This window comes from Corapipo altera, unplaced genomic scaffold (assembly GCF_003945725.1).
Source record: "Corapipo altera isolate COAL_440 unplaced genomic scaffold, ASM394572v1 59, whole genome shotgun sequence".
NCBI lineage: Eukaryota > Metazoa > Chordata > Aves > Passeriformes > Pipridae > Corapipo > Corapipo altera.
Window position 1 is genome coordinate 5,668,281 of NW_020884917.1, and position 27,572 is coordinate 5,695,852.

The 27,572-nt window shown below is 37.7% G+C and overlaps 1 protein-coding gene across 7 annotated transcripts in view; it reads right to left on the reverse strand.

Moving 5' to 3' along the window:
* POU6F2 (POU class 6 homeobox 2) overlaps nt 1–27,572 on the reverse strand; it is a 353,312-nt gene that overhangs the window by 162,079 nt on the left and 163,661 nt on the right. For all 7 annotated transcript variants that reach the window (XM_027655870.1, XM_027655869.1, XM_027655873.1 and 4 more), the window contains 2 exons: nt 20,613–20,704; nt 19,471–19,699 (listed from right to left, as the gene is read on the reverse strand). In XM_027655870.1, the coding sequence (XP_027511671.1) occupies nt 19,471–19,699; nt 20,613–20,704 (321 nt within the window). The remainder of the gene's footprint in view (nt 1–19,470; nt 19,700–20,612; nt 20,705–27,572) is intronic.

Genomic DNA, 27,572 nt, shown 5'->3' on the forward strand with positions numbered 1-27,572 from the left:
TTATCCTTACAATACAATCTCAGAATCAAAATTTTCCTGCTTAGACAGACTGTTGTCTTTTGAAGCACAGTAAATCAAAGTCTAAAAACACACAAAGAAGGCAGTGAGAGCTCTTTGTGGTTTAAACAGACAGATTTCAACGAAGTCCATGCTCTCTCTAGAACACAAGGATAGACTGTGTCTAGCCATAGACCTCTGGAAATTTAGCACCTAACTCCCAGTTTTAGTGAGATCAGTCTAAGGACTAACTCTGTAAGTAAAATTAATTATTTTGCAATTCAGAAGAAAATAAGACCACTCGCTGCAAGCCTCCAGTTTGTGTCCTTTGCTCTCTTGCACAAGTCTCATGATCTTTTCAATGTCTGGAACAAAAGACCTAATCTGCTTGGTTGATGTCAAATGACAATGGTTTATGCACTGCCTGGTTGACTTTGTCACCAGGCAATGACTGTTGTCTTCCAGGGGCAGGCTTACTCTCATCACTGGCATACAGAGACCTCATGGACTCTGTGACCAGTTTGAGAGTGTTTTAGAGCTGAGTCAGCTCTTTTTTGCCACTGTCTGAGTTGAAAAACTCAGGCCCTACTCTGCAGTTCTGAAAGACAAGCCTCCTTATTTATTCACAAACCGCTATTTCTCTATTCCTTTCTTCCTGTACATAATATCTACTGGTTTAGACAGATGGCGTATTTTCAGTGCCATTTGTTTCACCTTGCCTTGTTGGATGGGTTGCAGCTTCCATGAATATTATCTTCCACTCAGTGTCTGTTCTTTCCTCCAAAGTCTTTTGTTACTTTGGATTCTTTTGTTCCATAAAATTCTGGTACTCTTTTGCTTAACTTATAACATTGACATTTGCATCCTTGAAACATTCTGTATAAATGCAGCAAAATATAGATCTCCTTAATTTTCTTCTTGAGTAAAACAAGTGGATAAGCAGACCTGCAGTTAACCTGATACCATCTTCCTATTTTCCACCCCTCTCAGGGGTGTGAATGAAGATAAAGACAGTTGAGTTTCATCACTGCTGCCATGGTATAACACAATATGAACTACTTAAAATATTTCCCTTTTTTTAACATAATGTCTGAGATCACAGCTTTTAAAAGACCTGTAAGAACTAATGACAGTAGTTATCAAAGGAATATGTTTCTTTAACTATTTTGGACCTTTTTGCTCTACTATTTCGATACCTTTCTAGCTGTTTGTTCCTTCTGAGACAAATAATATAATTACCACTATAAAACATACTATTCCATAAATTGTCATGGGGGGAAACACGGGATCTTAATTAAAGGAGAAAGCAATGATTTAACGTTTATATCTGGTTTCAAAAGCTTGGGGACACTTTCCTCTCAGTCTACATGGTACTGCGGTTTCCAAAAGAGCCAGTTAGTACCTATGTGGCACCTAAAATTCATACTGCTTTCTTCCTTAAAAATTTCAGCATTCTTACTTTGGCACCATGCACACTTGCTTTATAAGCACAATTAGTAAACAAAACAAAGCAAAGAAAAAATGCCACTAGCCTATCAGAAATAAGTGCTGAAAAAAAATAAAAAGTTTACAAAATTTCTCTATTGTAGACTGTAGAAATGAGTAAGCTGCCCATACAACTTTCATATTTATCCCTGCTTCTAAGTGCTGTACAGATACTAGATTTATATTCCAGATTCTATGTTTAAAGCAACATTGAAGCACTGACTTTTCCATTTTTTTGAAACTTCCATAGATTTTTTCATAATCAATTCTCTTTTTCTACAGAACAAAAGATGGTTAGGATCATCTTTGTCAACTAACAGTGTAAGGCTCAGAACAGGACAACTCACACTGACCTTCAGGAGCTCTCTCGTCCATGTGAAGGGCCAAGGGAAAACATCAGTAGCAGCTAATGCAATTAAGGGAAGATCTTACATGGGACAACAGTCCGTCTCTTTTATCCTTCTATCTGATCAAAGACCATGGAATAATATTCAAAAGTATATTAATAATCCTTTCATTCAAAGTCTTCAAGACTTTGCATTTTCCTTTGTCCTTCATGAACACAATCTTGGCTTTACTGGAATTCTTCGCTTGCCATCTTGAGATCAGGCAACTATTGATTTTAACAATACAAAATTATCCCTAATATTCACCCTCAGAAGACAGATAGATTATATGCCCTAAATTTATGGATATTACAGGATCCATATACTTTTTTGTTGGGGGGGGGAAGGGATGAAAGAGAGACAGAGACAGAGAACAGAATAGTCAAAGGAATTGGACCCACTCAACTACATAAAATAAGCTTTCCAGTCCTTTAAAGCCTACAGAAATTAAATTTTGTCAATAAAAATTTGGTAGCATTTTAAAGTAACTCCAGGAGAAATTGAGTACACCTAACTAGGTCAAGAGGAAAGACAATGGAAAAACTTGGTGTTTGGGGTTCATTTAATGCAGTCTCAAAAGTAAAACCTGCTGATTGCAAGTGCTATGAATCTGAGGTTACAAAAACCTAATATTAACTTTACAGATCAGGAACTTTATGATGAAATGGATCTCTTCATTAAAAAATCTCCAACTACTTTGTGGTCTGAGGAGACGTTATCTGATCATTCAGTGATGTACTTGTGGTTTGTAAAAACGGGGACCCTGAAGATCATCAGAGCCAGTCTCTCCCTTGGGCCCTTTTTGCTCACTGACACTTAGTGAAAATCTACCAGCAATACACTCTCAAGAGCAGCAATCATTAACTCATTCAAAGTCACAGGCACAAGGGGCTCGAGTTAGCAACTGTTAATTAGTGTAATTATTCCCAGGATGACAATTACCAGCTACAGGATCCACTTAACTTCTATTTCTCAAAACTTGTCATTTTGCAATGCTAATGTTTCTAATAGGTTCATTTGCCACTATTTACTGATTACATTCGCTATGGTATATTGTTTCAGATGGACAGGATGGAAAGCCAATACCTAATATTGACTTTTACAGTATCCTATGATTAGAAAGGCTGCTCCTACCATGATTAGCCACATCATTCTATTGAAAATCATAGATACTATTTGTGAAGGATTTGTGATATATCTCCTCTTTCAAATATGGTTATAAAATAAATTTCCTGGAGAAATAACATGGTATGTTTCAAACCATATTCTTCCATAATGCACTTGTTCAAATTAAAACATTGCATATATTAGTTGTATAATCTGAACTTTGAGACTACTTTAGATAACAGTAATATGCACATGGTATAATTTCAAACCTGATTCTTCAGTCTTGATTAGCAAAAATAATAATGAGAAGGGTTACAAGTCTACAGTCCATGTTTGGTCAACAATGTCCAAATCCTGCATGATCCTGACCTATGTTGAAAATCTGTGCAGTTCAAAGAAACTAGAATGCTTAGCATGCATTTAAATGACACACGGGTATTTCCTAAAGGAACAGAGAAAAAAAAAGTAGCATAAACACATTTTCACCTTCTTAGGGAATTTAGCACACCTCCTCTCTGAACAGGGAAATTAGAAGTCCTCAACAAACAAGATTTTGATAGGACATAGAATTAATTCATTTAATAACAGAAGGAAGCAAGTCTTTGACAGACAGATTTTTTTCTAGATTTTGAAAATTTGAGATATTTTAAATCCACAATGGGATTAATTTTGACAAATGCTTTAATAGACCTTACTGATTCTAAAGAATATTAATCTTCTGCCAAATCAAAGTCCTACTTTTCAAACTGTATAGACTATGATAAATCAGTGGTTGTCATATATAGAGACTACAGAAGAAAGAGGATTATATGTTAGAAGGTAGTACAAGAGTCTCTTTTTCCGTTAGCAGTAAACTCTAGACTGTTGAAACAGGAGAAAGATTTTCCAGTACAAAAGCAGGAGAGGAATGCAGCGAGTATGGCATCATGTTATTCTGACATGCCTCTCTTTCTTCATTCTCCAAAAAGCTGACAGCAAGAGCAATCAGGGATGTCATACAGCAAATATCAGAGTTCAAAAGGAACAGAGGAACAGAAGTATGGCAGTATATTTTCTAGAAAAGCTTTAATTCTTTACTCTTACTATGTTGATGAATCACATATTGAAAGAGAATGTATTTTTAAAACTGTGTTAATAATCTGTGTTTCAGAGAACATGTAATTTTAGCATATATTTTAAAGGGTCTCCTGGGCAGTGCCTCAACTATACAAGAGTAAGTGGAAGCAGCGTGTTGATTTTCAATATGCTGCTAGATTGTATTTGTGTGCATTTGATGTTCTTCTTTAATAACCTCAAGTAAAAGGCTGAATGAATTCAACAACAGTAGCTGAAAAAAGTGCAATGAGTCATATTATAGGAAAATGGAGAAAAGGATACAGGACTCTCCACTGAACACAATCCTATATTGTAGGCAATCTGTGATAACACCCTTTTCATTTCAGTTCAGTCCCATAAAATTACCACTAACATTACAACTCATGCAGAACATAGATAAATGTAAAAATGTCACAGAATTCTTCCAGATGGGACTTTTAGTTCCACTAGATCACCATCTACTTTTTTACTTGTCTAATATTTCATTACAACCTTCCATAAGTTAATTTTCTTTCCACTGACCATGTAAATCACAAATCAATTTTCATTTAAAATGCCTGACTACAGATTGCTCCTGAAAGCTCAAAGTATATGCTTCAGTGAGCTCTCCAACATTCTTAATGCACATTAGAAAAATGTTGTGGTTTTTTAAAAATCTTTTTAAGGAATTAATTTTACATTAAGGTCTGGCATGAGACCCAAGTAGTGGTACTCCTCCTTTCCCTCTCCACCTTCCTGCCTCTAAAATGCAGGTATATTTTTGAAATGTAACTGTATGCAGAGATAAAAGTCTTTCATGACAATGACATTTGATCTTAAAGCAAAAGCTCAGACAAAACCATAAACTGCTTTAGATTTGCAGAAAGCAGAGATGATTACTTAATCCCAAACCCTTACTGCAATTGTATACTTCTCAAGGGGAAAGAAGAGAGAAAAAGAAGAAAAAGAGGAAACCATTCACAGTTCGGACATTGGCTGTGTTTTATTTGAACAATTTTTTTTCTCATTACTAAGAGAACCTTTGTTTGGGCTAAAATATACAACTGAAAATTGCTAATTTTATTTATGGAAGCAACCACTCTAAAGCCAATTGGGTATACCTGTGAGACAACCAGGATTCAGCCTTTAAAAAAACCTGTAAGAAATGTTTCATAGGAACACCCAGAAAATATCCTGAAATAGTATTCTCCAAAATATTCTTACGTTAATTTAAACATAATGTTCTCCCCCTACAAATATAATTTGGCAGACTGGACTTTGGAAACATATTTTCTATGGCTAGTTTTGCTATTGTTCTGCTGAGAAACACAGGGTAGTCACTTCATTACTCTGTGCCTTAGTTTCTCCATTAGTAAACAGTGGATCATTAAAATGACCTTTTTTCATATTAAATAGGACCACTTAAATGAGCTGGCACATGCATAAGCATTTGCTAAGTCATCGAGACAGGAGTGTTCTAGTGGTCATTCAACTCTTTTTTTGCAGATAGGAACAGAGAATGGACATTTCCATGCAGTCTAATCTCTGGTTGTTTTCTTGTGTTCTTGGTACTTTAGCGACCTGGTGTTGTGGGAGAAGGAAGGGTTTTATCTGTTCTTGGAACACAAAGGAATTGTAACCCTTTCAAATAGCACGACCCCAGATCACTGAAGTTTAATGAATTGATTAAGAGCAAGAGAAGAGAGAAGAATGGGTCCTCCAAATCTCTCTCCTGATCTGAACCCACATGCAAGCCTTTGCTTCACTCTCTTCTCTGCTTACCTAGCATATCCATATTTACCATGTTTCCCTCTACCTTTGGTATTGTCCTTCCATCTTGGAAGTTCACTTCCATGCTGTTTTGCACCATTTTATCACAGGTCTTTGCCAGACAGTACAGTTTCGAATGCGAAGTTCTTGAAGCACTCTGACATTGGAATTCTAGCTTGAGGGTGATGGAGAGAGTGTCAGTTTAAATAAGGCTGAGTGCTCACGACAATTGAAAGTAGTTCTGCATTAAGTGGGGCTCTTTCTCATAATGTGGTATGTCAGTGCTGACCACTCAAAATGGGGGAAGGGAAAGGCTCTTGAGCAGTCTCTGTAAATAGGGTCCTGTCAAACCATTTGCAGGTTATAGTCAACCAAGGCTTGAGGGTTTTCACATGGGGATTTTTAAAACCCAAACTCACAAATGTCAACAGGACCTCAAGCATCACATCTAATGTGAATCTGCCTCACTAAAACTGAGAGTTGATGGCCTCTGGATTTGGCTCTGTGCTGGCATATCACAATCACCACTTAGAGCTGACCATTTACTTTCAACAATGATGTGGAACCACTTCAGAAGAAGTGTGTGGAAAAATGTTTACTTTGCTTCCTGATTAGAGAAAACCCACCATCTAAGAAGGAAGCTATTCAAAACACTTAAGTTTCCAAGATGCCATCTATTAGTACTCATTGGAATCTTTATGGGGTAGGGATTACTATGAAGACAAGCTGTCTGGCCCTCTAACAAGACTTCTAAAGTTAACTACTTTATCTTCAGCTAAATAAAAAAGAAGTTGGTTGGGTTATGTGACTAATCAGTAAAAGGCCCACAAAAATATTCAGCATTGGAGATGCCTGTGAGTTGGTTCATTTGAGTGGCTAGCTAAATTTACTTTCTCTTTTCCATTTGCCTGGACATCTAAGAAACAGAAGGTTATGCTTTTTGGATTTTACTTCACTTATCTGCTTTTTTTACCATTCATATTTCTTTCAGTGGCTTTTTTTTCCACCAGCAACAGATTGAAAAATGCCTCTAATAATCAAGAGTTGAACAAACAAAGAGAAATCCCAAATACACTGACCAGGAAGCATGCTAGACAGTTGAATGTCTTTCCATTAACTAGATCCTCTACACCTTACTTTGTGAAATTCTTCTCAGGAATAGTTTCTATTCCTCAGCCTACTGGACAGAGTCTCCTGGATGAAGGAGCTAGCTGATGCCTAACAGGAGTAGTAGAATCATATGTACATGCTCAAAGGTGCCAGTTGGGATGAGAAAAATAACATATCCAAAGGTATGTAAGAAAGAATAGGAAAGCAGAGACTTCTTACAAAAACTGTGCACTCTCCTGAGAGTATTTTTAACCACTCATGCTTTCGTGTAGTTCTGAGTACTTCTTGATGAGGAGACTAACATCTGTGCAAAAAACATGACACTTGGCAAGCTTACGTTTCCACCAGCAAATACAGATCAGAACTTCAGATTTAGACACCTACATACCCATTTCAGTGACTATCAATAGATTCATGCACACACAACATACAGGCATTCCATGTTCAGCATTTTGTCTTCAATTACTAAACAGAATTTTACAGCTGCTGGTGGCTAAAATCAGACCTGCCAAGCTAAATTTAATTGCAGGTGCTGATGGCAGAGAGCTATTTGTTACATAAGCCACATAATCCTGCAACCTGGGTACTCAGTGCTCTAACAGAAGCCTCTACTTAAATTATGTTGCTCTGAATCATAAAGAGTGAGGATTTGTTTTCATTGCTTATACAGTAGTCACCAACTACTTCTTGCTGAAGTATATCTACCTCAATGTTAGCAAGTGATTTGCTGTAGTATGAGAGGATGACTAGACAGAGGCGGTTGGTTCCGAGTCCCTTTCACTCCCTCTACTTGCAGTTCAGGGTTTTTACTTTGGACTGTATTTACTCTGGTTTCTTGAACTGAATATATGGGTCTCAAAGCTGTCAAAAGGGCCAATGTTAGTTTGGTCCTTTTTGTCTCCACTTGAGTCTAGAATGCAGTTTGAGTGCACTTGTAGTGGGATTTCTAGTTTAGTTTCCTCCGGAAGAAATCTGGTCTGTATAGGTCAAACTAACATGAGGCAAATGGTGAAAACAGAGGGATTAATTTCAAGTCTGCTCTACATCTCTGAAACAAAATATTTTATGAACGATGGCTTAATTCCTGCCTTCCTACTTCCTCTACTTCCATGAAAACTTTTCCCATATTAATATCAGTAAGTTTAGGCTTCTCAGCCATGGTTTCTAATATCCACTATTCCATTTGAATGAAATAAATATGAAATATGAAATATGAAATATGAAATTATCAGATCAGGAGACAAAGACAAGGAAAGTGGAATGGGACCGTGTATAAATTGTTCTGTATTGGAAATCTCATCCCATTCTGTTTTTATTTTTCTTCAAGTAAGATAATTATATTTGCATAGGTATAGGTATAGATATAGATTAGATGTTACATTACAAAGCCACAAGGGTTCCTGATCTTGTTAACATGACGGTTGTCATAGTTTGTTTTGTTTTGCATGAGCAAGAACTCATTACTAAGAACTGTTGTCATTCACATTGAATTGTGTCTTCTTAACGTAGCATTTCTGAAACGAATGGCAGGACATATACATTTCAGCTCAAACTGTACCTCAGAGTCTGGCTTCCACTGAAATCAATGGGGCTTCAGAACAAAGGAAGCTTTATAGCTTGCATTTTTCCAAGCATGCTCTAGCCTCTTGTTCATTGTGCTTTTAAGAAAGGTCAAAAGTGATTTTCATACCATGCTGCTTTCAGGCATTATTTCAGCTGGTCTATTTGGGTACCTTCTCTACTAGGTTACTTACATACTTGCAGTCTCCTAGGCTCAAAAGATGATATAGTTCTTTATATTCCTTGCAGTGCAGTAGGATGCCATGATGCAAATATACAAGCAAATATACAACCCTGTCTCAGTTATGCAGAACATGTATAGTTGTATAGTTTGCAGTGCAGAAGAGGTGAACTAAAACTGAGTTTGACTACTCAGGAGGGTAATAGCAGCACTGCTTTTGCATCAATCCCCTGCCAGGCAACCTATAGACTGGTTGCTCTGGAGGGAATCACTTACCCTCCAAACTAAGATACCAGATATGCAATACCTACAAAAAGGGTTTAAAAGTAGAGAGAAAACCAGGGGGAAAGATTAAGATAATTTACCCTTGTATGTTGTATTCATCATAAATCCCATTGTCAGCATCTATTCAACCATGTACCTGGCAAACTTCTGTTTCTATCCCCTCCATAAAGGCCTCCCTCATGCAGAGAGTTGCGTACCTTTCATGGTTTTATAATAAACTGGAAGTGAGTAACAGTGCGATATCAAAGGAAATAAAACTCCAGTTGCTATTGCTGCTGGGGTTGCCTTCTGAATGTGGCTTATACAACATTTCATCTGTGCTGACACCTTTCACTCTCAATTATTTGGCTGCTGTCAAAACAAATCAATCATATTATAGTACTGTGTCTTCATGTTACCATTCCACTGCAAGTTAGCTGCATTAGCTTTGAAATATATGGAAGTATAAAATTTATCTCTATTATTTATTTAATACAACTTTCTCCCTTGTGAGTTATCTCACAAACACAGCTAACTCAAATTATCTGGTGTCAAACATTCAATATATATAAATACCACTAAGAAATTTTAAAATAATGGCACTCATGGGAACAAAAATGCATAAAGATACACTTGATAAATCTTACACTTAGAAACAATAATATTCTTTTAAGAAACGGGGCAAATAGTATATGGTTTTACTTTTGGTTACAACTGGCCTAGCTGCTCATATTAGATAAATGAACATAACTTTAAATGACCACTTCTGCTAAAGCAGAGTAAAACAAATATTTAAAGAACCGGGTTTTTTACTAGTAAAATGAAAGGTTGGCAGGGGGAATCTGGGACTGGATATTTTTTAAAGATGCTACAGTGCTGGGAGGGGAACACAGTCTTCTTTTGCAATTCCTAAGCACTGGTTTGGGAAAAGGAAAGCTAAAATCTTGAACAGAGAATCTGAAAGTGATTGCTCTGATCAGATGTTAGACTTAGCAGTTTTCAGAAAACAGAAACCAAATTTGTTCTTGAGAGGTTTTACTCTTTTAAAAATAAGCAAAATAAAAGAAAAAACTTTCAGGCTGCCAATAACTGAATTTCTTCAAAATGTTCTACTATCATTTCATTACTTTTTAGACAGGATCCTTGTCCTGTAACAATTGCATCTTCTAAAATACAGAAGCCAAATATAATAGGAAAATCACAACAGTTTTATCACCTCCATAAGGTGGAGGTTGTTCTGGAGTAACAACTTCTTCTGTTATTACTGATGATGGAATTGGAAATTAGTTACACAGTACAAAATACATTCAGGAATACTTGGATTGTGAATAGCTTAAAAAGATGAAATAAGAAGGTTAGATATAACCAGCTCTGGATGAGGAAAGGCACAAGAAACTGAAATGGGATCTGAGAAACAGAAAGGAAAAGATATTGTAAATCCAAAGCATCGGCACTTAGTTGAATAAAATTAATCACTGAAAGTTAGATGAGTACCTTGGCTTTATGCTGAAGGTTTATTTTTAACATTGTATAATTTATCATAGCAAAACACAACTAAGTGAAAGAAGAGTCTGTAAGGCATGTCAAGTCTACAGATGATTAAGTTTAAAAGCAATATTCATGTTAAAATAAACAAGTAAAAAAATTATAGCAGGCAATTGCCCAAGAGCCTGTATGGTGTTGGATCTTATTAACCTTGGTGGAAACCTCCAGTCTTTTTATGACCTGTAAAAGCTCACAAGGTCCAAAATAAGGAAAATTCAACTTATTATTGCAGCTACTGAAAAAGAGCCTAGACTCTTTTATGTCTATGAACTAAAACAAGACTTAAGAATTTAGAACATTTAGCAAAGATCTAGCTGTGCTTGAGGAGCTCAAGGCATCTAACAGCAGTGATTTAAGCCACTTCATAGGAAAGCATTACTGCTAACTATCCACACATTCGTTTACAGGTGGGAAAATTTGCAAAAAACCTGTTGGAATCGTCTTCCATCACATGGGACACCTGGGTCAAAACACAGAGCGGAAAGGTCTCAGGTCTGTGCTTTCTGCTACATCTAGTAATAGGCTTGTAAAGACAAAACATTCGAGGAATGAAAGCAGCTTCAGAGATCAGCAGTAAAATGAAATGGAGGCCTGAAGATCTCCATGAGTACAGCTTTCTACCCTGGGGACATAAGATTGCATAGAGATCTGGGGACAAGAAAACTTGAGGAAGATTCACTTTCATAATTTATGATGTCACCAGATAGGTCCTGTTCCCATTTCTGGAGCAATTTCTGTGGCAGATGGAATTTTTTCTCAAATAGAACAAAAAAGGAAGAAAAATACTATGAAATGTTTCAAGATGCATAAACTTAAAGATTTTAATAAGAGAGTCATAAGATGCCTTCAGAACTTTCCGTGACAGCAAAAAAAAAAAAAAAAAAAAAAAAGAGGTCTCCATAAAGAGGAGGTATATGGTTCTGTGGTACAGAACCACATAGACATTAAAAAAATTGGCTTTTAGGTGGTTGACTCATATGTCCCATGCATTCAAAATTCACACTATTAAAAATGCCCATAAACCCAGTTGTTCAATAAAGACTTTGTTCTTTTTACGAGTGTCTAAATATATATGTGCTTGATTAGAATCTCACTGGTGAATCCGGAACACAAGTTTGTATCCAGGGAATTTTTAAAACATGAATCATAGAGATTTTATTAATTCAAAGACCATGGAAAACTAAAGGAAATTAAACACAAATACTATAAACATCTGACTTAAATCCACTAAGGCAAGGAAATCAAGAGTGAAGGCTGCAAATCCATCCTGGTAATGCTTCTACAACTCTATTGCAGTAGACAGTCTTGGATCAGCATGAGAATCATATGTGCATACACCATATGGATATACCCATCTATTTGTATGTGATACAGATGTACCCACCTATTTGCATGTGATCCACTATTGCATGTAACATGTGTGCCACAATGTGGAGATGAGGAACAGAGTGACAAACACTAGCTAAGTTCTTCACTTGCATTTGAAATTTCTTGGCTTTTGCAAGATTACAGTAAATTAAGTGCTTCACATTATTAGAATGAGGTTTTTTTATATTAATTTAAATTGTCATAGTCTAAATTCAACAAGAGCTCCTGGAAACAAGTGCAAAGATATACTTAAAAAGTGTCATTAAGATGCATCCATGTTCTAGTTGACAGAAATTTCATTTATAATCCTGCCAGGAGCACTATCAGTCTGAGTCAGAGGTCCAAAACAACCAGATCTCACATACCAGTCATGCCACAACTCCTAGCTCAGTGGTCATGTCTGCTAGAGGATAGTTAACTAATAGGTTTCTGGTGGAAAGTTTGGGGAGGTTGGAGTAGTCTTACTTCTGTCTTTCCCATCAGCTTCTTGGCATACAAGTCTGGAAACTGAGACTCTGTCAAAACTTGGCCTGCAATGTTTAAGCAGGTGTGAACACTTTGATTTCAGAATTAATTTGATCTACATCACTCCTTACTGATGCTGTTCCATAATCATCAGTAGAAAAAAAATAGGCATGTCTGAGGTCTATTTTGGGTGGAAGTCAACAACAGCACACACAAACATTAAGACTACTGCATTTTAATGCCTCTGATGGTAGGCCTTTAACTTATGGAACAGAAAATCCAAACAACAAATAGCTAAACACTCTGCGAGTGATCAATAAACAACTAGTAACTAAATAAAGACCTGAACCTTTCACATTCCCTCTCTGAAGGCAACAATTTGCCACTGAACAAGATGAGCAATTAACATGGGGCCAACACATTCTCGTAGGAGAAGCATTGTATGATGGGGAAAAAGGAAACAAATAAATAGCCCAGTAAGGTTCTTTCTGTATTACCTTCAGAAGAGCAGATTTTACCCTTTCTTCCGAAAGCAAATTATGCCTCTCATAAAGAACATTTCCTTGGAGACCAGTCAGAGACAATCCATCCCATCTTCTGCATATTACTTTAGTTATCCTAAAATATAGTTTGTGTGGAACACAGCTGTTAGCCTGAGAAAACCTGTTAATCCATAGATGCTCTGTGAATGCCACAGTGTCCTTACAGATCTCTTCTATTTCTTTGCATGTCTTGGGGGTTGGCTAACCCCTTCTTTGTGTAAGTGAGCACTTCACAGTGACTATATTTTGTGTAGCATTCATACAGAGATAGGAGAGGTATATTTGGTTTGAGGGCTTCACAGAAATTGCTATGAGTGCAGCTCTTTTTCTTGGTTCTTGTCATTCTTGTTCTGGTTATGTTAGTACACAGCAAAAGTACCTGGGAATAAACTATTCCTCTAAGTGAAACATCATTTTGATTATTACTGACATTGGTGCTCATTAAAATACATAAGTGAAACACTGCCTTTCTGTAGACTCTGAAAGCTATTTCATGTTACTTGAAGGGGAATACAAATGAATAGGGACTGTATCACTTTAGTTAAAAGGGAAAAATGTTCTAAGAAACTGGAATTTGGACTCTAGATCAGTAAGCAATTGAGGTTTGTAGTTTACTTCTTTTCTGTCTCTTTTTTGTTTTTCATCTCTCTCTGATTTCTGATTTTTAAGGTCTGTGTACATGGAGGAATGCAGACAGCATATTTACTTTATCTGTTACACAATTAATTATACAAATCTCTGTTCAGGTGAAACAAGATCTAATAAATGTAAACAATAGGGGTTTTTTTCCTTTTGTTACTGTTGTCTTTACCTAACATTCTTTTTGACTGATCTCCACATAAAAAAGCCTTTTTAATTTTTTTAACCATTTTCTATATCTATTGTAGCCCATGTCAGTGCATTTTAATGGCTGTCTCCTATCTCTAAGATGCTTAATACATTTCCCCTTCCATTGTGTTGCTGCTAAAATATGACCTGCCACTGTTTAAATAATGTAATTTAATGATTTCACATTTTCAGCCATGTAAGGCTTCCTTTCAGCACTGAAGCCTTTCACTAATGATTTAGAGAGATAGTTTGTTCTCATTTCTTTCACAACTCAAGACTGAAAAATTCTGACTTGTAAATAAATTATTGACATCCACTTTAGGAACAGTATAATGGGTAGTAGAAATAAAATACACAAAGTTTCTGTGTCATGAGGCTACAATGTCTAACTTGTTGATTTCTTTCAGGGTTCAAGTGTCATTCTGTATCAGCGCACACATTTAGAAAACTGTTGGGACATTGCTATGTGCTATAATATATTTGGACCAACCCTTTGCAGAGAGACTCCCAAATTGTTATCCATGGTGTGTGAGTGGCCAGCAGTGAGCTGACGGACAACATTGTCATTTTCTAATTTCAAACATAAATACTATACTAAAAAATAGCTCAAATACATTACTTTTTCAGCTAAAACTGCTTTGGATGTCATGGAAAAGTGAATAAAATGAGAGGACAGCTGTTAACAACTCCCTATCACTGGAATACCTTCCCACTTCTCAGTTATTTCAACAGGAAATCCACAGGGTTAAAATGACATTAAGAAAACAAGACAGAACAAACTCAGCCCCCTCCCCCCCAAAGGTATCTTTCTGTTCAGCTATACAAAAATATTATATCAAGACATAAAAATCAGATGGGCTTAGGGAGAGAATGTCTTTTCATGAATATCAGCTCCCAGGCATTACTGAATACTCTGAGATTAAGCAACTACTTGTCCCTTGGAGAGACTCTTGAGAAGGATAACTAAAATTAAAAAATAGAACACACTCCTCCCAAAACCCAGAGAAATCTGACATGGCAAAAGACATGCAGAACCTGAAACTGTTCAGCCCATAGAAAAGTTTCCTGAAGACAGTAAGATGAATATTGATGACTTCAAGTTTGGATGTTTAAGAGAAAAGCCGGCAGACTATTTTCTGCATTAAGTCAATAAAGACAGGCCCAAGAAGCAGTGGACTAAGAGTAAAAGACAGAAAACCTGTTGTCTTGTGGGGTACTTGCCTCACTTTTTCCCTTCTCACAACCTCACCATTTTTATTGTGACACCTCCAAAATCTTAGGTAAGCATGGGTATGCTCCAGCTGTAATTCTAAGAAATAGTGAGGGGAAAACAAGTGTGTAAATTTCTCAGAACAACAACTTTCATGGATGGTTTTTAGACTTTTATCTTCAGTGCTTTTAGTGGATTACAATAAAAAGTTACGGTCGCTGATTTTATGGTTTTCTTCAAAGAACTGTCGGTGGAAAGCCAAAATTCCATAGGTAAATCTGTATTACATGCAGAGATTTCTGTTTTCACTAAGGTAGATAGTTCTATTCTGCCACCAACCCTCTTTCATCGCAGTAAATTTTATTCCTTGTATATTCATTGTGCATATGAAATTTGCTTACCTGAAGCCAGGGAAAACATATTTTTCTAAGTTTCATAGCAAGAATTTACACATTCACCTTCCTTTCTTTGTTTACACACATTTGATGTATTTGCTCAGGGACCAGATACAGTATAGCAGTGCGTATGGCAAATGACATAGCGTAATGCACAGAAAATAATCACGTATGTATGAAGAAAAGAAGTTTTGAAAGAGGTTTAGTTTGGTCCAAACCTCTTTTCACTTACAGCAACGAAATTCCTGTCAACTTAGTGGTGGCTCAGGACCATATAGCAACTGAACAATTTAAGACAAATACCTTTGGGAAAAAAATCTTATTTATAGGTAACTGACAAGTGAAGAATAGGCAATTTCACTAAGTTATACTGTGTGAGTAATTTCCATGTCATTAATCGCTCCATTTTACCAATGTCTTAACTTTTAAAAGACACTTTTGTTTTCTCATTTTAAACACTTAACATATCTCCTCTATGATTCCTATCACTGAATGTTATTTTGTCTTTCCACAAGTGAGGATGATTATTGTTTTATCCAGTAACCCTGAGGTCTTCTTATCCTGAACCAGACCTGAAAGTTCACAAGAAGAAAATCAGTGAAACATGTATGTGGATCACAGAAAATGTAATGGAGTTACTCCCATGATCAACATGCAGTGTGAATTCAAGTACTGTGTTAGACCGGACCTTTTCTGAATTCATACATTATTCAAAAAATTTTCGGAGTGTCTTTTGAGTTACCTAACAGGGGTAGTTTGTGATGAAGAGCTTAGAAGTTTACTTATAAGAAAAGAAAGATAAGAGAAGACCCAGCTCACAGAAGCTGTGAACACCCAGCTCACAGGACCTGTGGACATCTATGCTTGACTTCACTGAAAATTCAGGGACAGTAGATGAGACAACAACAGGAGTAATAAGACAGGCTCAAAAAAATCATGAAAACGCGTCCCCCAGTCATCAAAACTGACCGTGCCACAGTGAGGTTTAAGAGATGGAAGCTGATAATTATGGTCTGATTTCACCCAAAGGAATTACCAAAACTGTGTTGAAGCATGGGCTTTTATGAGTATTCCTAAAAAAGTGCTGGCTACAAAAGAGAACACATATTCTATGATTATCTTTCAACCAACCACAAAAAACAGGCACCAGAAGTCAATCAGGTTCAATGGAACTGATGATACCACACAACACTCTCACCTCATTCCTACCTTCATTCACACACACATTGGGTAGTGGGCTATAGAGGACGGAACAGTATTTTACAACTGTGATTCAGGGTGGTTAAGAGCTATTGACCAAGTTATTTTGCTGTCTTGTGTATCAGTTTCAGTTCCAAATACTGAGGGCAGGTAGTAGCACTTGCCTAGAAGATAGGGAAGGAAGGGTACAGAACACAACAAACAGCAACACAATTAAATAAATTCATGAGTTCTGTTCCTTTCAGATATTTTATGGAAGGTATGATTATGTTCATAGGCAGGGAACTGTACTTGTTGCTTCAGCAAGTCCCTATTTGATCCCATGCTCCTGTCTCCCAGTTAAGATTATAAGGAAACTTTTTCATCTGGTATAAGGTCATGGCTTGCAAAATTCATTTGGCAGCAGAGTTGCCCCTTTTAGCCAGCAATTAGACATCTGTGGCTAAAATAAAGAGCAAAGGTTGCCTGGCTTAATCCCTACTCTCCAGCTTTACAACACAGGGTGAATAAATGACATAAGAACTGCACAAGCTTATGTTTATTTAGAATACAACATACCCAGCAACTGTAACCTGGAGCACTTCAGAGTGGAAGGATACATTTTTATAATGCCTGTTTCCTCATTAAGATTTCATCATCCACCTACACTAAAAAGCTACTTCCCCTTCACTTTGTTCTATCTGCTTTTACTCACTCCTGTTCCTGCATTATTTTTTTAATCTGCAGTTCCCTACTTTACATGTACTCTCAAATTTTAAACAAGCAAAATTTGTGCATTAGTGTGTCCTTTTCATCTATGATTTATGAATGACAGGTTCTTTGGTGCAGCTTAATGGTATGAGAGAGACATTATTTTAAACATTAAAGTGAAAACCATTTACAACTATGATAAGAGAGGTCTGTTGACATTAAACTTTAAAACATGCACAAGGTAAAGGCAAGTAGTTGCTCCAACAGGTGAGAATAGTATGCATGTGCTTTGTAAGGGAGTTTGTTTAACACATGAGCTGTCTCTTCGCTTTCTCTGTTTCACAACCGATAGGCTCTGATGCTTCAAACAACACACCTGGTAATCAGAAGCCAGCAGAGTTTGATAACTAAAAAGTATTTAGGGCACAGTGCAGAGGATTAATTTAAAAAAATTACCATTTCATTTGAGAAAAACTTTTCCTATCATTTACATCAGAAAGAAATAACAATAAATAAATAAATCTAAAGAGCTAAAGCTTTATTTTGACACTTCCTGTTCACACCTTTATCACTTTTGCACTGGACAATCACTGCCTTTACTATCTTCTTTCATTAAGTACAATTCTATTGTAAGATATTGGCTAACTTGCTATGTTTTGTTCAGTCCTGTACAGCAGTAACTGCATTCTGAGAAGCACCAACATAGTTAGGAATAGTAAATTAATACTATCTGTATTTTATATCATATGCATTTGGATTGAGTACTGTTACTAACAGCATTAGATGCATTGATTTAACAGGAGAGAATACTAGAGAAAAAAAGAGATCTTCTAAAACAGCTTTCAGTCTGATTTTAGACCGCAGAGAAAATTCAGCAGATTTTTTAGGGTAGAACAGTTGCAAATATGGTACAGCTCAGATAATGGGGAGGATGCATACAGACATTGACTTTTTGCTTGTTACTTGGCAGAACCTTATTGATAAAGCAGACCTCCCACAGCAAGAACGAAAACATGTATCTGGGACAAGGACAACAGCTGAGAAAACTCTGATCTTATTATAAAAGGGGCTTTTTTTTGTTTGGGTTTTTTTTAAGTTATTTTCATGCGATACTGTGCTTTTAGTTGCCTCCATTTAGCTGCTCTAATCAGCAGTGGTGAAACACTGGAAGAAAGGGATGCCATATAGAGGGACCTCGATAGGCTTGAGAGGTAGGCCAATGAAAACCTCATGATGTTTGGCAAACCATATTGCAAGGTCCTACACCTGAGTTGTGGCAATCCCAGGCACACCTACAGGTTGGGCAGAGAAGTGATTGAGAGCAGCCCTGCAGAGAACAACTTGGGGTGATGGGTGATGAAAAACTGAACATGAGCCAGTAGTGTATGCTCATAGCCCAGAAAGCCAATGGAATCCTGGACTGCATCAAAAGGAATGTGGCCAGCAGGTTGAGGGAGGTGATTCTCCCCCTTCTCTGCTTTCGTGAGACTCCACCTGGAGTACTACATACGGTCCTGGTGGCCCCAACATAAGAATGTTATGGAACTGTTGGAGGAAGTCCAGAGGAGGGCCATGAAGATAAGTGGACTGGAGCACCTCCCTTATGAAGGCAGACTGAGAAAGTTGGGGCTGTTCAGCCTGGAGAAGAGAAGGTTGCATGGAGACCTCATAGCAACCTTCCAGTGTCTGAAGAGGGCTTACAGGAAAGACAGAGAGGGACTGTTTTTCAGGAACTGTAATGATGGTACAAATTGAAAGACTGGATATTAGGAAGAAATTTTTACTGTGAGGGTGGTGAGACACTGGAACAGTTACCCAAGGAGGCCATGGAACCCCCAACCGTGGCAGTACTCAAGGCCAGGTTGGATAATACCTTGAGTAACCTGGTCTAGTGAGAGGTGTCCCTGCCATGGCAGGGGTGTTTGAGACTACAGGATCTTTAAGGTTCATTCCAACACCTTAGCCTTCTGTGATATTATGATTCTATGATTTCAAATTTTAATGTGAGTTGTGATTAGACAGCGTTGACCACTGATGACAGAAAAAGCTTAATGAATCATTCAAGTGGTTTACATCACTGACCCATAGAATGGATCCACCTCCAATATGTTTTTTAAAAATGTAAATATCCCTTAAGTATCTCTCAAGCATTCAAAAACAAGCCAGGTACTAACTTTCAATATGCATGGACAGCAACATTTAATTTGGAAAAGAGATCACTTGTTTTAAAGGAGAGATGATGTAAAACAAACAAGTGAAAGAACCTATTAGAAAAATGATCAGCATGACTTACCTTGTAGATTTTGCAATGGCAAAGTCATGATGCCTCCTGCTGCAGCTGCTGCTACCAGTCCTTGGATGTTGGTGAGATTCGCTGTAGGTAGAGTTAGGACAAGTCCTTGTTGGCCCCCCAGCTGCCCAGCCATGTTGAAAGGAATAAGGATTGGCTGATTAAGGGCTGGAGTGCCTCCTGGCATCACCCCTGCTACTGCTGAGGCTAATTGTTGGGCTGTCAGTAGCTGCTGTAAGAAACCACAAACACAAAGCTATTGTACTGTGTATAGCTCAGTATTACACGCTTATAACTCTTCTGGCTTGGGATCCTTCATGTTCCTTTACAGATATGCACTGCTTCCAATATCTTAAAGCATACATTTTCACCAACAGAGAAAGTTTTGACAGTCTGAAACTGTAAGCCCCAGTCATGTCGCATGGTAGCAATCCCAGCTGAATTTAGACTGGAAAATTCATTACACATTCGCCAAAGATAATTTATGAATGAAAGAAGGTCTAACTCAAGTCAGCCTACAAGTACCCAAATACCAACATTTCCCAAATCTTCCCAGTTGTATATTGATTGGTAACAACAGAAAACACTATAGTAACAATTATCAGAAACTTTGTGGACCAAGACTGTCCTAGAAAGTGGAAGAATATCGAATATCTTTTTAGAGTATGACTGGACTTGGATAAAATTGTGAAGTGCAGTGGAAAGTACTTAAAAATCTCATTACGTGCCTACACTGTACTCAACAGAAAATAAATACCTGGCAGAAATGTCTTACTAATGCAAGAGCTGTGTGTGACAGGCAGAATTGTCAGAGCCAAAGGCGGTGTATTAAAATTGTACAAGATTTTTAATAATAAGTTTTTACACTTATTTCAAAAGTAATTTACATAAGAAATTAAAATAATTTAACCTCTTAAATATGCAAAACTGCTTAGGTTTTATTTTAGAAAAACATACAAAAAACTGATCTTGCCAAACGTGACTTCTAAACCATACACAATACATATGTGCTCCCTTTCTGTAACATTGAATGCAGCCAAAGAGAATCACGTCTTCTACATTACACAAATCAAAGATGATCAATCATGGTTATTTATTTTTTATAAAATTGTACGTTTCAATTAGTAGAAAGAAAAGATACTGACCTGAGGCCCAATAGGGAATGCAGGATGGGACTGACTGGGCTGGTGCTGGTCTGCTGGGCTTGTGTCAGGCAGCACTGTGTTTCCTCTGGCCTCTGAAATCCAAAGAGCAAAGTGACTTTAATATCAAGCCTGGGGACTGCCACGTTACCTCCTACCCTGATGTCACATAACATGAAGCTGAAAATTATATGTTAAAGTACTTTATCAATAACTAAAGCACTCAAATCACTAATCAGCTGCATAAATTATGCTAACATTCATTCAGACCAGTCAACTCGTTCAAGGAGTTACAGAAATTTGACAGCAGTGAAACTGAAGATATCATCAACCCAGTTAATGTGGGTTGCATTATACATCAATTTACATAGTGTACATGAGCACTCCACGCATGTGGGAACTGCATTTTTTTATGCTTAGGTGAACATCAGCCATTGTAATTTCTGATAGCAAAAATTATCTGAAAAACAGTGAAGTCACATCTACTTTCTATCTTAATGAAGCATTTTCTTTTGTCAGTTACTGAGGCAGCAAAGGCTCTACTATGCAGAACAAAAAGGCACTATTATAACTGAAAACTGGCATGCTTCCAAATAACATCTTGTTTTTTAAATTGCGTGTGGAGGTTGAGCAAAACTCTGTGAAACCAAGGAATTTCCAGCATTTATTGAGATGATCAATATCCAACAATCAAACTATACACTGGGCACTAATGACTTGCTAAACACAAAACACAGTCCAGCCCTACTGGATTTTGCTGAAGTCTGCAATATCGATTTGAAAGGGAAGAAGAGAAATAAAAACATCTTATCAGTTGTAAGAAAGTACCAAGATGTTTTCAAAACTACATCCCAATCCACCACTTTCACTGAGTGAAGGGCTTGCACTGATTCACACAGTTTGTCAGCGCTGATGGCATGATCAGGCCCACGCTGATCTTTGAAGTTATAAGAATGACAGCAAGTATCAAACGTAGCTGCAAGAGTACTGTGGTCTCTTGTAAATAAAATCCTGGCAATAGCACCAGGTTTGCTGGTTGGTACAATACCTCCTGTTCTGCTATTTTTTTTTCTGATGAGTGGTTGAAATTCTTTTCTAAGTAAACCTTAACAAGATGCTCTTTTCCAGTTTGTCCTATGAATAGCAGAATTCAGAACCAGTTTCTTGGCACATCCTTGAGTGGTAAGGAAAAAGGAGACGATTCTGTCATACTTATAAATTTTAAAGAGGGTATTATCAGCTCATTTAAAACAAATTCTTTTATATATTCTCCAAGGGGAACAACTTATAAATAATGGAAATGTGAAAAAAAAAATCCACCTTCACCACATTAAGGTACAAATAAAACTGACTGCTACACATTATTCAATTGACTTCTCTCTCTACAGCAAGGCATCAATCATAACAGAATTTTAGAATTAGATTAAACAATAAATGTGCAGAGTTATTATGCAGAAATCTGAAAATCTGATTAATTTGTAAATATTTTTGTGTGGTCTCAAGAACTCAGAAATGGATGTTTTTCTGAAAATACTTACAAATGGCCTATTGAAATATCTGATTTGGAACTAATAAAATCATAAAAACTTGCTGATATTTTGCTGATATGTCATGGTTTGAGATACCCCAAAATCCAATTCCCTAGCTCCATCCCCCCTCCCACATCTCAACCCAATGTGAGATGGGCTTTCCAGACAAAACACACCAGACTCAAAGGGGGGGAAAGGGAATATATTACAATGACTGTACAAATAAATACTATAACACATTATACACACGATCACAACTATCTCTACCATGACATATAGTATTTACAATGGATCAGATCTCCTCTCCCCTCCAAATAAAAGTCCAGGAGGAAAAGAAGGACAGATCCCTTCCAGTCCCAAGCAGGAGTCTCTTCTAGGGCAGCAGGTCTCCTCATCTCATGCATGCAGCAGTAACTGGATTGTTGTAGCTGGATCTCTGTTCAACACACACAAGGGGGTCTCCAAACCCCTCGACTCTCCTTCGGTCCAAGCGAAGGCCTCACCTGTGGGCTGCCAGCAGGGACCAGACTCGCGTCACCACAGGTATATCACGAAATGCAGGGGCATCTTTGTGAAAGTCCCTTCCTCAGGGGATTCAAATTCCCCTTTGCAGAGCTCTGTGCTCTGCCTCAAGGCAGCGGGGGGGGGGGGCAAAGCCCTCCTCCACATTCCTCTCCGTCCCGGTCCAGCTTCCCAGGACGCTCTGAGCTTCTCAGCTCTTCTCTCTCTCTCTCTCTCTGGTGCTGCATGTCCAAAACTGCTCTCCAAAATAGGAGTCCATCTCCCTCTTTTTCTCAGAGGGATCAAAGGAGTTTGGGGGGGGTCTGGTATCAGTTCTTACCCCCAGAACTCTGTAACTCTGCTGCTGACTCTCTTTTCCTCGGCTCTCCTTCCAGGAGTTCTTTCTCTGGTGCTGCATGTCTCTGTTGCTCCGTCTTATCTCTTCTGGCTCTCTGCCACCGTTTCTCTGGTCAGTGCCGGCTGCTGCTTTTCTCCGGCAGCTGCACACGATGGAGAAAACATCTCCCGGCATAACTACAGGCACCTAGCCCAGCTTTCTGCTGTTCCAGGTCCCTGCAGCTCCCCCAGCCCGGGGCTGGGAGGCCCCAGAGGCCCCAAGGGGCTCAGAACCCCTTCCTCGTGGCTCTACAACATCGGCCACCTCACCTACAACCAAACTACAACTCTTCTCTTCCGTTTGCTTGAGGTATGTTTACATTTCTGCAGGAGCGCCCATTGGACAGAACTTCAAAACTTCCAGGGGTTTCCACCCCTTGGGGGTTACCACTTTACTTAGCCTCTGGGGGGAAAACAAGATTCAAACCACTACAAAAGATCAAGTCTGTAAAAATACGTTTGGCATTTTAATGATCACTGTGATTTAATAATGAGAATAAGCTGACCTACAATAATCAGTGACTATTCTAACAATTGCCTAATAATGTGCAAAGAAGAGGTGCAGTCACTACATTTGTTATCTTCAATTTACAAATTTGAGTTAAATGAAAAGAGAGATATGTGAGACTCAGTGAAAACTGTTTCTTTCAAACGCCTAACAATCCTAGTCGCCATCCCTCTAGACCAAAGATAGGGCTTCCCCAGTACAGGTTCCTTCTACACAAAAACCCCACTATGTTACTAAACATAATTTTTCCTTTGGTGATTTCCACATACTGTTATGATCCTTTTTTTATCTTCTCATCCCAGCGGTATGTATAAAGTGGTATTAGATCAAAGGCTCAATACCAATGAATATATCACTCCCCATTAAGATCAAATATTATAAATCAATTTTGTTTATGTAATTTTAAGGGCTGAGAATTCTGTCTTTGTGTGTTATTTAATTAATATTAAAACAAGCTCCTGATAATCTGTCAAATCATTAAATTATTCTATGAAAGCTTTGGGAAAAAAACAAAACCAAAGTCAAATATTGACTAGTATTAGATTTTATTTCAATTTCTATAGCTTGAGCTCTCAGAAAATAAATAATAAGTTCTGAAAAAATATACCTGTGCTTTAGTATTCTTTTTTCCATCGTACAACTATCCAAAGAACAACTGATTTCTGCTATCTGTACTCTAAGGATTTTCAGTATTTGATCTCACAATCTTTATGTAGTACAAGTTGATTATACATCAAGCCAAAATTAATTACACTCCTTTCCTTTTGCATTGTACTAATTGGAATCACTTAGGATCCTTTCACACAGTTACTCACCACAGATGATCCTTTTTTTTAATTTCAGTGCTCAAATCTCTGCCTGCTGCTTCTAATTTACTTTCCCTAAGATGCAGGCATCTGAGGAAAACAGCACACACTTTCACATGCACTCATGGGGTCTTAGGTGGTATCCTAAATGAAATTATCCATGCCATATTCTCAGACTGAAATTCTCACATCTCTCCTGCACCTTCTAGTCCATCTGCTATAACAGCCAGTTGAGACAAGAAAATGCAAGGGAAAATGTGCCTGCTGGGCTGGCAATAAATACAGTGAAGTGAGGATTTCAGGGTTAAGCTCTGTTGCGTCACACACAGCGGCAGCATTTTTCCTTGCTGTATTCAGTGAGACACACAGGTCAATGCTCCCAGGAAGGCAAAGCAGAGCACAAAACACCGGTAGAAGGCTACATTTCCTTTTCTGCCTTATAATGTTGACTGGGTGGATTCCCTTGTTTTCAGAGGAGTCAGGACAGCCCTGTCCATATCTGATTTCTCTGCAACTTCTGATTAACAGATTTATTGCTATGAATTTGGAAAAATACCTTCATTAGGACCAACTGCCCTAAACTGGTAGCAAGCAATCCCCTACATGGTTTCTGCCCTCTGTTTTACTGCCTTTATTTGGGAGCTGATTAGTTACAGATGCTGGAATGACCTCTGCAGGTAAATTATTCCCCTGTCTGAATTCCAATCCTCACTAATAAAAATGGACTGTCAAAATCTAGCCTGGATTTCCACTTGTCCAGGTCCAGGCCATTACCTTCTGTTAGGCTATTCTTCAACTCTGTCCAGCTTTCTATCACTGAAGGAAGGAACTAGGACTCATAACAGTCCCTATGGAGTTGAGGAGCTACCAGCAGCACCTTCTGTGTTCTCAACTATGCCTTCCAGAGATTGTACTCTTGTTATACCTCCAACTGGTGGTACACAAGGGGAGAGGAGAAGGCAGTAAAAGGCACTTACTCTGGAAAGAGAGCCAATTCTCCTTAACACTATTTGTCCAGGGAAGTAGCTAAGACTTCTCTTATAACTGGGTGCTGATATCACAGCCTAGGTCCATTGCTCAACAGTACCATTGGAACAGACAGGTGTGCTACTGCTGTAGTACCACCATGACTGTAGGCAAGGCTTTAATATTTAATAAGCAGTATTCATCATATGTGATTCATCATAAATTAATTATGAATTATATAATGCATACGTTCACCTCTCATCCCACCAAGGGGCTGGAAGGGCATGACATAATAAAAAATTGAAGTGCACTGTAAACACTGTAAAATAACCTTCTTAAAATAAAATATTATTTAAAATAAAGCTAAATAAAACCAAGGCAACCTTTTTGTCCTCTTATCAAAAAGAGAAAAAAAACCTCCCCAAACCAAGTGAAAAACCATGTTGTACAATATATGGTTTTAAAAAGAGAAAACAACAAGACAAACATCAGAAGAAAAAAGAAATTCTGCATCCCAAGGCCCAAGGCCTCTGAGCCTCATACCAAATTACAACTGCAAATGTACTAGTTATTAACAGGCTTACCACAGTTTGTTTCCTTTTTGTTTCTTACACATTTTCAGCAATACAAATGGTAATTCAGTTCTAAGTGTCTTTATCTTCCAGTACCCCAAGAAGGAGAGAACGCTCTAATTCCCCACTTTACAACTAATGGGGAAGAGGAACTCCGATCTGGATTCTCATATAAGCACTATTTAGGCACCTAGATATCCTCAGATGTGGTTACACTGTTCAGGAAAACATGTCAAAACACAAAACTGCTCTGTGACTCCTTGGTTGTTCCAGGGCTACCAACAGTTCTGACAAGGTGAGCCTGCATGTGCTCCCCAGCATCCTCTCTTGGATGCAATGCCCTTGTCTCACCCAGTGTACTATGCTTGCAGGGAACCTGCAGCTGACTGGCAGATGGAGCTACACTGAAGAGCATTACAGGATAGACAACTGAGTGCATCAGACTTGTACATCCAGCTCTGCCCTGGCCCTTCTGCAGATGTTTTCTTGTTCCTGCTCAAAGGCATGATGCACACTGGCATCTCTTTTTGAACACTGAACCAAAGCTCACTCAAAGCCAATGACCAAATTGTAGCGTAGGGCTAGTCTCAGCAGATGATCTGGATATGGTCTTCAAGAATGAATTCCATGTCTCACATTTGTATCAGACCCATGGAGATGCTAGGCCACCTCTCTTTAGTACTTAATGCTTTGAAAAATAAGCAAGATCAAATTTAATAATACTAGATTTTCAGTAATCGAAAGAACACATAAATACTTCTGAGATTTAAGCGAATATTTTAAATGAAGAAACGTTAATAAAAGAACACAACATTTCAAAGAACAGTTCATATTAAAATCTTTAGATACAGTTCCAAAATGTGACATTAAATTACTTGCATTTATCTCTCAGTTACCGTAACAATAATAAATCAAGAGTAGACATTTTTTTACTCACTGAGACAACTCCCAGTAAAGATACAGCTTTGAGAATGAAATCATTAAAAATACTATCTGGGAGAAATATAGTTCTTACATTTAAAAAACTAATAAACTCACTGTCTGAGCATATAATATAGCTGCATTTAGAGCAAAAGCAATATTATCAGGAGAAAAAATGTAACTTTTAAAGAAATTAAACAAACTGACTATTATCAGGTATGGTGTGTGGAAGTCCATCATCTCTGATTAAAGCAACTCATCTCTTCATTAAATGAACCCTTAACTGTCGACAGTTATACTAAGAAAAATCTTGTTGAACAGAATTTAGTAGCTGAAAGAAAAAGATGCAACTGATAATGAAAAAAATAACGTACCTCCCAAACAATCTTCATTCTGCCAAACCCCACCATATTATGGCTCTTAATTTCACTATTTTCATTTTCCTGTTTCCTCAGAATTTGGACTAGCAGGAAGGAAACCTTCACAAATCACCTCATTGTAAAACCTTAGTAATCAGATTGCTACACAAAATTTCACAAACACAGTACTTGCAGGAGAGAAAATTGAGATTTTATGCTGAATCCAGTTTACAATGGTATTATCCTACAGTTATCAGAGGAGATATTCCTGTTGCTTCAGCAAAGAAAATCAATCTCATAAATTGCATTAGAATAGTGATTCATCCACTGAAAGGTATGAATTTAAGCTTAGACGTTTCATATTTAACTTAAGTAACTAGATAGTTGTCTCCTTCCAGTTCATGC